General features: G+C 43.2%; 1 protein-coding gene across 5 annotated transcripts in view; it reads left to right on the top strand.

The window, feature by feature from the left end:
* gpr63 (G protein-coupled receptor 63) overlaps positions 1 to 12,125 on the top strand; it is an 80,361-nt gene extending 68,236 nt beyond the window's left edge. For 2 of the 5 annotated variants that reach the window (XM_072251671.1, XM_072251670.1), the window contains exon 4: positions 9,084 to 12,125. In XM_072251671.1, coding sequence (XP_072107772.1) covers positions 9,257 to 10,495 — 1,239 coding nt within the window. In that variant the 5' untranslated portion in view covers positions 9,084 to 9,256 and the 3' untranslated portion in view covers positions 10,496 to 12,125. Of the gene's footprint in view, positions 1 to 3,893; positions 4,301 to 9,083 lie in introns of those variants that run through there. The other 3 variants (XM_072251673.1, XM_072251672.1, XR_011885041.1) reach the window with 3 other exon arrangements.
* The last annotated feature ends 736 nt before the right edge of the window (positions 12,126 to 12,861 follow it).

Below are 12,861 nucleotides of genomic sequence, written 5' to 3'. Positions count from 1 at the left end.
GCTCAGCACACCCTCAGTGAAGATGTCGGGGAGGAGGAGCATTTGTGCATCCTGACTATCTGAGGCCTGTTGTTTAGGAAGTCCAAAACCCAGTTGCAGAGTGGTGTATTCCGACCAAAGAGAGGGAGTTTATTTACAAAGATCTGTGAGACAATACTGTTGAATGCTGAACTGAATTCCAGAAACAGCATTCTGACATAAGTGTCCCTGTTTTCTTGGTGTGTCAGGGTCAGGAGCATAGAGCAGTTTTGTCGGTAAACGTACTGGTGAGTCTCCAGTGTGGCAGCAATGGAGTTTTGATACGTACATGTATCAGCTGTTCAGAGAACTTCGTGATGATTAGTGTCATTGCCACCGGACAGTAGTTGTTTAGTTCTGAAGGTGTAAAGTTTGATGATGGTGGCTGATTTGAAGAATGTGGGACAGCAGCCTGGATGAGTGAAGTGTTGAAGATGTCAGTGAGCTGGTGTGCATACTCCCTGAGTACTCAGCCTGGGATGTTGTCTGGCCTGACGGCCTTATGGGAGTGAGCTCTCTGCAGAGTCTCCTCACGTCTGCTGCTGCATCAGACAGTGGCTGCTCACCAGGGAGGGTTAGCTTTCGAGGCTGGCGTTGTGTTGCATGCCTCTAAGCATGTATAAAAGTTGTTTTGGAGTGTCAGGAAGAGAAGCATCACTGGTACAGTCAACACTGCTTTTCCTTGCCGAGTCAGTAATGTCCTTGATGCTCAGCGACATACACTGGGGATCACCATCAGATGTGAATTTTTCAGACTTCATCTGTTCCTGCATCGTTTGAGCACAGCGGTCTTTGCCCCCCTGATGCGTAAGATGTGGTGTCTCCTGGCTACTCAAAGAGCAACATCCCAGGCTTTAGTAGGGAGTCCACCTCTGTAGCAGTTCCTGCGACTCTGCATGCTGCCATCTTAGCAGAGAATGGTTTAGTTCAATGACTTTCAAATCAGATTTTGTGGTCTGAAGATGATTTGCTTGATAAAGATTTATGTTTTATGTGCGACTGTTGCAGTGAAGAGTGGTGATTTCATTATCCTCTCTGTTCTGTGGGATTGATAACTACTCCAGCGGCTCGAAACTGGAACCGTGGTACCTGGTTTAAAGCAGGTACAGGACCTCCATGGGGCATTTAAATGGTGACTTAATACAAACCTGCTCTTTTAGCACAATATAGTCCATTATAATAAGATATTTTTAAAAGATTAATTTTACAATTCCTTCTAATAGCTCATTATCTCTTCTATCCATTCTGAATTTACATGCACCCACTCTAACCCACAGCTGTCAGATTTCTACCTTCTCACTCAGTCTGGGAGGCAGATTGACTATTGATGACCCTCAGACACACTTCAGATGTGGCTTCAAGATTAAAGCATCATATCAAAATCAGGCTTATTGTCACTGACATCTGCCGTGAAATTTGTTTTTGCGGTAGCAGTACGTAAGATAAGACCATAAGATATAGGAGCAGAAGTAGGCCATTTGGCGCATCGAGTCTGCTCCGCCATTCAATCATGGGCTGATCCAATTCTTCCAGTCATCCCCACACCCTTTGATGGCCTGGCTATTCAAGAACTTATCTATCTTTGCCTTAAATGTACCCAGTTACTTGGTCTCCACAGCCGCTTGTGGGAACAAATTCCACAGATTTACCACCCTCTGACTAAAGTAATTTCTCCACATCTCTGTTCTGAATGGACGTCCTTCAATCCTGAAGTTCTGCCCTCTTGTCCTTGACTCCCCTACCATGGGAAATAACTTTGTCATATCTAATCTGTTCAGGCCTTTTAACATTCGGAATGTTTCTATGAGATCCCCCTTCATTCTCCTAAACTCCAGGAATACAGCCCCAGAGCTGCCAGATGTTCCTCATACGGTAACCCTTTCATTCCTGGAATCGTTCTTGTGACTCTTCTCTGAACCCTCTCCAATGTCAGTACATCCTTTCTAAAATAAGGAGTCCAAAACTGTACACAATACTCCAAGTATGGTCTCACGAGTGCCTGATAGGGCCTCAACATCACATCCCTGCTCTTATATTCTATACCTCTAGAAATGAATGCCAACATTGCATTTGCCTTCTTCACCACCAACTCAACCTGGAGGTTAACCTTTAGGGTATCCTGCATAAGGACTCCCAAGTCCCTTTGCATCTCTGCATTTGGAATTCTCTCTCCATCTAAATAATAGTCTGCCTGTTTATTTTTTCCACCAAACTGCATGACCATACACTTTCCAACATTGTATTTCATTTGCCACTCCTTTGCCCATTCCTCTAAACTATCTAAGTCTCTCTGCAGACTCTCTGTTTCCTCAACACTACCCGCTCCTCCAGCTATAATTGTATCATTGGCAAAATTAGCCACAAATCCATTAATCCCATAGCTCAATTCATTGACATACATCATAAAAAGCAGCAGTCCCAACACCACCCCCTGTGGAACTCCACTGGTAACTGGCAGCCAGCCAGAATAGGATCCCTTTATTCCCACTCTCTGTTTTCTGCCAATCAGCCAATGCTCCACCCACGCTAGTAACTCCCCTGTAATTCCATGGGCTCTTATCTTGTTAAGCAGCCTCATGTTTGGCACCTTGTCAAAGGCCTCATGAAAATCCAAGTACACCACTTCTACTGCATCTCCTTTGTCTACCCTACTTGTAATTTCCTCAAAAAATTGCAGTAGGTTTGTCAGGCAGGATTTTCCTTTCAGGGAACCATGCTGGCTTTGACCTATCTTGTCATGTGCTTCCAGGTACTCCATAATTTCATCCCTAACAATCAATTCCAGCAATTTCCCAACCACTGATGTCAGGCTAACAGGTCTATAGTTTCCTTTTTGCTGCCTCCCACCCTTCTTAAGTAGCAGAGTAACATTTGCAATTTTCCAGTCATCCAGTACAATGCCAGAATCTTTCGATTCTTGAAAGATCATTGTTAATGCCTCCGCAATCTCTCCAGCTACTTCCTTTAGAACCTCAGGATTTATCCACCGTCAGACCATTAAGCCTGAGCACCTCCTCAGTCGTAATTTTCACTGCACATATTTCACTTCCCTGACACTCTTGAATGTCCAGTATACTGCAGATGTCTTTCACCGTGAAGACTGATGCAAAATACGCATTCAGTTCCTCCGCAATCTCTGCGTCTCTCATTACAATATCTCCAGCGTCATTTTCTATTGGTCCTATATCTACCCTCAACTCTCTTTTCCCCTTTATATACTTAAAAAAGCTTTTAGTATCTTCTTTGATATTAGTCACCAGCTTCATTTCATAATTCATCTTTTCCTTCCTAATGACCCTCTTAGTTCCTTTTCTGCAAGTTTTTAAAAGCTTCCCAATCCTCTATCTTCCCACTTCCTTTGGCTTCCTTGTATGCCCTCTCTTTTGCTTTTACTTTGGCTCTGACTTCACTTGTCAGCCACTGTAGTGTCCTTCTTCCATTCAAAAATTTCTTCTTATTTGGAATATATCTGTCTTGCACTTCTCTCATTTTTCACAGAAACTCCAGCCATTGCTGCTCTGTTATCCTTCCTGCCTGTGTCCCCTTCTAGTCAGCTTTGGCCAGTTCCCCTCTCATGACATTGTAACTTCCTTGAAATACTGACACATTGGAATTTAATTTCTCCTTCTCAAATTTGAAAGTGAACGCGATCATATTGTGATCACTGTTCCCTTAGGGTTCCTTAACCTTAAGCTCTCTTATCACCTGCAGATCATTGCACAGCACCCAATCCAGCACAGCTGATCACCTAGTGGGCTGAACAACAAGCTGTTCTAAAAAGCCATCCCTTAGACATTCTACAACATTGCAACACATAAAATTACGATATATAAATTACAATAAGAAATACTTAATTGAGATTTTATGTACAATTAACGAATAACCACAAATTATCAGCATAAATTTCGGGATCGGGACTACAGAGCGTCGTGGGAGCTGAATTCTGAAGGAAGGCAGTTTTCTTAAAAACTTCTTCGAGTGCAAGAAGGGCGAGGCTGCGCAGGCACGTGACGTCAACAGAACCGCGTCGAGAGTTTAAAAAGGAGACCACCCTATACAGCGGGCAGCGGAGTAAGTGGTAGCAGAGTGTAGGGCTTTGGCTTCAACGGGCTTCGGCGGTAAACGGGAAGAGGCGAGAGCGAGGCACCAACTCTTTTTTTCTCCCCCCCCCTCCCCAACCCCTTTCACGAATCGGCCCGGACAGACAGGAACAGCAGGGCTCTCACAGCTAACGGTACGAGCTAACGGTTTAAAAAGTTCGTCTGTTTGGCGAGGTAAGTGGGTGAGTAGACTTATTTTTCCTGTTTCATTCCTGTAGAATTAGATAGCATGCCTGCAGGGTTAGTGCTTTGTTCAGGGTGCCAGATGTGGGAATCCTGGGAGACCTCCAGCCTCCCTGATGACTACATCTGCGCCAGGTGCACCGAGATGCAGCTCCTCAGAGACCGTGTTAGGGATCTGGAGCTGCAGCTTGATGACCTACTGCTTATCAGGGAAAGTGAAGAGGTGATAGACAGGAGCTACAGGGAGGTAGTCATCCCTAGCCTACAGGGGTCAGAAAACTGGGTCACTGTCAAGAGAAGGAAGGGAAACGCCCAGATAATGGAGAGCACATCTGTGGCTGTCCCTCTCAGCAACAAATATCTTGTTCTGGATGCTGTTGAGGGGGATGACCTGACAGGGGATGCCCACGGTGACCGGGTCTCTGGCACTGAGCCTCTTCCTGTTTACCGCAGGAGAGAAGGAGGGAGAAGAGGAATGCAGTAGTTGTAGGGGATTCCATAGTCAGGGGAACAGACAGGAGATTCTGTGAGCCTGACAGAGATACCCACATGGTGTGTTGCCTCCCAGGTGCCAGGGTACGGGATGTCTCGGATCGGGTCCTGAATATTCTAAAGGGGGAGAGTGAGCAGAAAGTTGTCTTAGTACATATTGGTACCAATGACATAGATAGGACAAAGGAGGAGGTCCTGAAGAGAGATTTCCAGGAGTTACGAAGGAAGCTGAGAAGCAGGACCTCCAGGGTAGTAATCTCGGGATTGCTACCTGTGCCACGTGCTAGCGAGGGCAAGAATAGTCGGATCAGGCAGATGAATGCGTGGCCGAGAGACTGGTGGAGGGGGCAGGGCTTCAGATTCTTGGATAATTGGGATCTCTTCTGGGGGAAGTATGACCTGTTCAAAAAGGACAGGTTACACCTGAACCCGAAGGGGACCAATGTCCTGGCGGGAAAGTTTAATAGAGCTGTTAGGGAGGGGTTAAACTAATCTGGCAGGGGGATGGGAACTGGAATGATAGAGCGGAGGAAGGGGAAATAAATCTAAGATAGTGAGCAGTAAAGATGTCAGGAAAGACAGGCAGGTGATGGGGCAAATTTGTAGCCATTGGGATGAGTTGCAGTGAAATCAAAGCAAAAAGTATCAAATACTGGTCTTAAGGTGTTATACTTAAATGCACGCAGCATAAGGAATAAGGTGGATGATCTTGTTGTACAGCTACAGATTGGCAGGTATGATATTGTGGCCATCACTGAGACCTGGCTAAAGGATGCATGTCTCTGGGAGCTGAATGTCCAAGGATACACAGTGTATCGGAAGGATAGGAAGGTAGGCAGAGGGGGAGGCGTGGCTTTATTGGTAAGAAATGATATTAAATCATTAGAAAGAGGTGATATAGGATCGGAAGGTGCAGAATCTTTATGGGTTGAGCTAAGAAATAGCAGGGGTAAAAGGACCCTGATGGCAGTTATTTATAGGCCTCCAAACAGCTGCAGGGATGTGGACTACAAATTACAACTGGAAAAAGAAAAGGCTTGTCAGAAGGGCAGTGTTATGATAATTGTGGGGGATTTTAACATGCGAGTAGATTGGGAAAATCAGGTCAGCACTGGATCTCAAGAGAGAGAATTTGTAGAATGTCTGTGAGATGGCTTTTTAGAACAGCTTGTTGTTGAGCCCACTAGGGGATCGGCTGTACTGGATTGGGTATTGTGTAATGAACCGGAGGTGATTAGAGAGATTGAGGTGAAGGAACCCTTAGGAGGCAGTGATCATAACATGATTGGGTTCACTGTGAAATTAGAAAAAGAGAAGCCGAAATCTGATGTGTCGGTATTTCAGTGGAGTAAAGGAAATTACAGTGGCATGAGAGAGGAACTGGCCAAAGTTGACTGGAAAGGGACACTGGCGGGAAAGACAGCAGAGCAGCAGTGGCTGGAGTTTATGCGAGAAATGAGGAATGTGCAAGACAGGTATATTCCAAAAAAGAAGAAATTTTTGAGTGGAAAAAGCATGCAACCATGGTTGACAAGAGAAGTCAAAGCCAAAGTTAAAGCAAAGGAGAGGGCATACAAGGAAGCAAAAATTAGTGGGAAGATAGAGGATTGGGAAGTTTTTAAAACCTTACAAAAGGAAACCAAGAAGATCATTAAGAGAGAAAAGATTAACTATGAAAGGAAGCTAGCAAATAATATGAAAGAGCTTTTTCAAGTATATAAAGAGTAAAAGACAGGTGAGAGTAGATATAGGACTGATAGAAAATGATGCTGGAGAAATCGTAATGGGAGATAAGGAGATGGCAGAGGAACTGAATGAGTATTTTGCATCAGTCTTCACTGAGGAAGACATCAGCAGTATACCGGACACTCAAGGGTGGCAAGGAAGAGAAGTGTGTGCAGTCACAATTATGACAGAGAAAATACTCAGGAAGCTGAATAGGCTAAAGGTAGATAAATCTCCCAGACCAGATGGAATGCACCCTCGTGTTCTGAAGGAAGTAGCTGTGGAGATTGCAGAGGCATTAGCGATGATCTTTCAAAAGTCGATAGATTCTGGCATGGTTCTGGAAGACTGGAAGATTGCAAATGTCACTCTGCTATTTAAGAAGGGGGCAAGGAAGCAAAAAGGAAATTATAGACCTGTTAGCTTGACATCGGTGGTTGGGAAGTTGTTGGAGTCGATTGTCAAGGATGAGATTACAGAGTACCTGGAGGCATATGACAAGATAGGCAGAACTCAGCATGGATTCCTTATAGGAAAATCCTGCCTGACAAACCTATTACAATTTTTTGAGGAAATTACCAGTAGGCTAGACAAGAGAGATGCAGTGGATGTTGTATATTTGGATTTTCAGAAGGCCTTTGACAAGGTGCCACACATGAGGCTACTTAACAAGATAAGAGCCCATGGAATTACGGGAAAGTTACATACGTGGATAGAGCGTTGGCTGATTGGCAGGAAACAGAGAGTGGGAATAAAGGGATCCTATTCTGGTTGGCTGCCGGTTACCAGTGGTGTTCCACAGGGATCAGTGTTGGGGCCGCTTTTTTTTACATTGTACATCAACGATTTGGATTATGGAATAGATGGCTTTGTGGCTAAGTTTGCTGACGATACGAAGATAGGTGGAGGGGCCGGTAGTGCTGAGGAAATGGAGAGTCTGCAGAGAGACTTGGATAGATTGGAAGAAAGGACAGAGAAGTGGCAAATGAAGTACAATGTTGGAAAGTGTATGGTTATGCACTTTGGCAGAAAAAATAATCGGGCAGACTATTATTTAAATGGGGAAAGAATTCAAAGTTCTGAGATGCAACGGGACTTGGGAGTCCTCGTACAGGATTCCCTTAAAGTTAACCTCCAGGTTGAGTCAGTCGTGAAGAAGGCGAATGCAATGTTGGCATTCATTTCTAGAGGAATAGAGTATAGGAGCAGGGATGTGATGTTGAGGCTCTATGAGGCGCTGGTGAGATCTCACTTGGATTACTGTGGGCAGTTTTGGTCTCCTTATTTAAGAAAGGATGTGCTGACGTTGGAGAGGGTACAGAGAAGATTCACTAGAATGATTCTGGGAATGAGAGGGTTAACATATGAGGAACGTTTGTCCGCTCTTGGACTGTATTCCTTGGAGCTTAGAAGAATGAGGGAGGACCTCATAGAAACATTTCGAATGTTGAAAGGCATGGACAGAGTGGATGTGGCAAAGTTGTTTCCCATGATGGGGGAGTCTAGTACGAGAGGGCATGACTTAAGGATTAAAGGGCACCCATTCAGAACAGAGATGCAAAGACATTTTTTTATTTTAGCCAGAGTGTGGTAAATCTATGGAATTTGTTGCCACGGGCGGCAGTGGAGACCAAGTCATTGGGTGTCTTTAAGGCAGAGATTGATAGGTATCTGAGTAGCCAGGGCATCAAAGGTTATGGTGAGAAGGCAGGGGAGTGGGACTAAATAGGAGAATGGATCAGCTCATGATAAAATGGCGGAGCAGACTCGATGGGCCAAATGGCCGACTTCTGCTCCTTTGTCTTTTGGTCTTATGGTCTTATGGTCTAAATTTGGGAGGCACAGGTTAGCATAACGCCATTATCGTGCCAGCGTCCCAGGCTCAATTCCTGCCACTGTCCTTAAGGAGCTTTTCATTCTCCCCGTGACCATGTGGGTTTCCCTGGAGTGCTCCAGTTTCCCTCCCATAGTCCAAAGATGTACTGGTTGGTAAGTTAAGTGGTGACTGTAAATTGTCCTGTGATTGGGTTAAATTGGGGGATTGCTGAGCGGTGTGGCTCGGAGGGCTGGAAGGGCCAAGTCTGCGCTGTATATCTCAGAGAATATTAAATCAAACTAAATAATTTAAATACCATAGCCTTCCTATGTTATATCAATGATACCATTCTGATGGCTTGCCATACCTCCACATCAGCCTTTTACAGATAGGGCACGAAGGGTGCCTTTCCTGTAATATATTGCAAATATTTCTAACCCATAATATTTTCATTACCTTAATTTGTTGCCATGGCAGTTCTGTCTAAATCTGCAATATTATTAGGTTATGTGTTTTAAACCGCTGGGAAATCTGTTGCATTTGAACTTGCCTGGAAGTGTAAGTTTTCCAAGATTATTGTGCTCAAAGATCAATTTTATTCGCCATATACAGTACATTTACCTGTGTTAGGAATTTGGGGTGTGTTGGCAAACTACAATATTCAATAATTATAAAGAATTGTACAAAAAGCAATGAAGCAGGAAATGCAAATGTTTCTCAAAAGTAATCAATGCATTTGTTTTTTGCAGATTGTGAAAGTGTGGAATGCAGTAACTGTCCAGTCAGCGGCTGAGGGTCACTATTTGGCTTCTGGAGGAATGGGCTATTTTAGTCCTCGTGTAACGGCCATTACTCATACTTGACCTGATGACCCAGCTACACCTTCTTCCTGTTCTGTCGGTGGTTTATCTATGGGAAAATCATGGTCTATTCTCCATTCCTGACTGAGCATGCAGGAAGCTCAAACAGTACTTATGAACATGCCTCTTTCAACTCTACAGCACATCCCGTAATTCACAGTGAGATGGAAGTTTCTGTTACTGAAGGGTCAGTGACTTACAAGGCTTCAGAAGGGAACTCTGTGGGAAATAGCACATCGATCCCCTCTCAGTCAGCCTACGGGGGGATGAGCCTCCCCCTGCAGGTCCTTCTCTCTGCGATTATGCTGGTGATAGCTTTAATTTCTTTCTTGGGGAACTTTATCGTCTGCCTCATGGTCTACCAGAAGGCAGCTATGCGATCAGCCATCAATATCCTCCTGGCAAATCTAGCCTTTGCAGACATGATGCTCGCAATAATGAATATGCCCTTTGCCCTGATCACGGTCAACACGACTTACTGGATCTTTGGAGATATCTTCTGCAGGGTGTCCGCCATGTTTTTCTGGCTGTTTGTGATAGAGGGTGTAGTTATTCTGCTTATAATTAGTATTGATCGATTCCTCATTATTGTTCAGCGTCAAGACAAACTGAACCCTTACCGTGCTAAGGTTCTCATTGCTGTCTCTTGGGGAATGGCATTTTGTATGGCTTTTCCCCTTGCAGTCGGTAGTCCAGACTTGCCAGTGCCATCTCGAGCTCCACAGTGTGTTTTCGGCTACTCTACGGACCCTGGTTATCGGGTGTACGTCCTATTAATAATAATAGTGTTTTTTTTCATCCCCTTCTTGCTGATGTTGTACTCTTTTATGGGTATCCTAAACACTGTTCGGCACAATGCAATCCGGATCCACAGCAACTCAGACAGCATTTGTTTGGGCCAAGCAAGTAAGCTAGGGCTGATGAGCCTGCAGAAACCATGTCAGTTAACCATCGACATGAGCTTCAAAACTCGTGCCTTCACCACCATTTTGATCCTCTTCATTATTTTCACTTTGTGCTCGGCGCCATTCACCACATACAGCCTTGTCTCTACTTTCAACAAAAGTTTTTACCATAAAGTTAACTTCTTTGAAATAAGCACCTGGTTCCTTTGGTTGAGCTACCTCAAATCTGCACTTAATCCTTTAATTTACTATTGGCGAATCAAGAAGTTTCGGGATGCTTGCATGGAGTTGCTGCCTAAAACCTTTAAGTTTTTGCCTCAGCTGCCTGGACGTACCAGGAGACGGGTTCGTCCAAGTGCCATTTATGTTTGTGGTGAACATCGATCTGTAGTTTGATATGCATGACATGTTTTTTAAGTTTAAATAGATATAGGCACTGCCAATTCAATATTGAACAATTGTTTTGTGCGGGATATTTTCTTTTCTCCAAAATTTTCTTCCTACCTAAGTGAGATCTCTCCAAGATGTCCTAAGTGACATTTCTCCAAAATGTCTCAAATGGTATCCCTCCAAAATCTCCTAAATGATATTTCCCCAAAATGTCTCAAAAGGGATCTCTCCAGAATGTTCCAAATGGGACCTCAGAATCAGGTTTATTATCACTGGCATGTAACGTGAAGTTTGTTAACTTAGCAGCAGCAGTTCAATGCGATACATAATCTAGCAGAGAGAGAGAGAGATCAATGACAGTATGCATGTGTTGAATAGATTTAAAACATGTGCAAAAATGGAAATACTGTATATTTTTTAAAAAGTGAGGTAGTGTCCTAAGGTTCAATGACCATCTAGGAATCAGATGGCAGAGGGGAAGAAGTTGTTCCTGAATCGCTGAGTGAATCTCTCCAAAGTCTCAAATGGGATCTCTCCAGAATCTCCTAATTGACATTCTCCAAAATATTCCAAATAAAATTTCTCCAAAATCTCCTGTCTACCTAAATGACCCTACTATTCTTGTTCGATTGTTCTCCTCATAGGTTATTTAAATGGTGAGTCAGTGTTTCTACAACGTAAATTTGAAAACTATTGCCTGTGCAATTTGTATACTTTTGGATTCCCCGCTGACATCAGGCAGGCTGTGCTTCAAAGCTTGTGAATTGTCGTTTGCTGCTCTGGTGGTGCTGAAGTGGTGAAAATGTGCAATTCTGTGTTTAGTGTTCTGACCACTAAAAGAAATTAACGGTAGGAGCTAAGCACAATTGACCTCTCAGGCAAATCCGTGAGACATAGCAACTGTAAGCCAATTGCGTGTTATTTTTGTTGGTTGTTGGATGGGGCTTGGGGAAATCTTGGGAGGCTTTTAAATTTTATTTAGTTTACTACTGTATAATGCAGAATTGATGTTTGAAAGTGGTGGTTGTTGGAAAATTACTTTCATGCTTGTTTCCATTGTAACCCAATGAAGAGTTTTATTTTTATTTATACGGGTTGTCTTGAGTAATTCCATTGATACTGTATATGATGATGCATGCAGGACACAGAGTGGTACACTCAGGGAATAATGTATTTATTACTATGAATTAGTTGGTGCTTGATTCCGAAGTTCGTTAACTTTGCTTAAGTATATTGTGGTTCAGTAAATTTCTGTAGTGACCAATGATAGTTCTCATAATACAGTCACTTGAAAGCTGCAAAAGAAGATTATGATTTAAAACGTGTTTATATATTTAGATATCGAGTGTAAACATCATCGTTAACCAATAGAGTACAAGATAGATTTTAATTCAGCCGCTGATTTACCAGATTATGTTTAAAGCACCATATTTTAAAATATTTATCTGCTGTTTCAGAATCTCGACTTACTGTGGTCAGGAGGAAATGCTCTAGATTCAAGGTGGAAGCAGAATTTGTATATCTGAAGTGCCGAATGCAATCAAATTGTTCTGATATGTTTTAGTATTACTTACTGTATTTCTGTGAAGTCCTGGTTGTTTCTTTTAAAACTTATGTAATTCTGTGCCTGTATATATAAGCATAAAATTTTATTCTCAGTTTTGAAAGCTGTGATATATTTGGGTTACATGATCAGATCCTTTCTCAAAAAACAGATACCTTGACCAATCTGTTGAGTTTGAAGTAGTCTGTCTTTTGGGCACTAGTTTTCCAATTCAGAGTTAGATTTATTTATCATATGAACATTGAAACATGCAGTAAAATGCGTCTTTTACATGAGCTACCAACACTGAGGATGTGCTAGGGGCAGCCCACCAGTGTTGCCAACATAATATGCCCACAATGCTTGTCAGAACAACAAAATGGAACCTAGCAAACAACAAAGCAAGCCGTACTCCTCCCTCCCTACGCGCGTACACAGTCCTCTAACCCCAGGATGACTGCCGGTGGGTGTTATGCTGGGATGGTAAAAAAAAACAAAGGATATTAGCAATATGGGCAGCCATACACTATGAGTACAGAGACAAAGTTCACAACATTCCGTTGGTAATAATATCCGATGTGTTGAGAAGTTACAATTTTTATTTAGAGATACAGCTCGGTCACAGACCCTTCTGGCCCAACGAGCCCCCACCACCCATGTGACCAATTAACCTACTAACCCGAACACCTTTGGAATGTGGGAGGAAACCAGAGAATCCGGAGGAAACTCAAGAAGTTTCCCTTCATGTTCCCTTTAAACTTTTCACCTTTTACTCTTAACCCATGACCTCTGGTTGTAGTCCCACCCAACCTCAGTGGAAAATGAGGTT

Source organism: Mobula birostris, chromosome 2 (genome assembly GCF_030028105.1).
Source record: "Mobula birostris isolate sMobBir1 chromosome 2, sMobBir1.hap1, whole genome shotgun sequence".
Taxonomy (NCBI): domain Eukaryota; kingdom Metazoa; phylum Chordata; class Chondrichthyes; order Myliobatiformes; family Myliobatidae; genus Mobula; species Mobula birostris.
The sequence above is the reverse complement of the archived record's forward strand: the minus strand, read 5'-3'. Positions and strand labels throughout refer to the sequence as shown.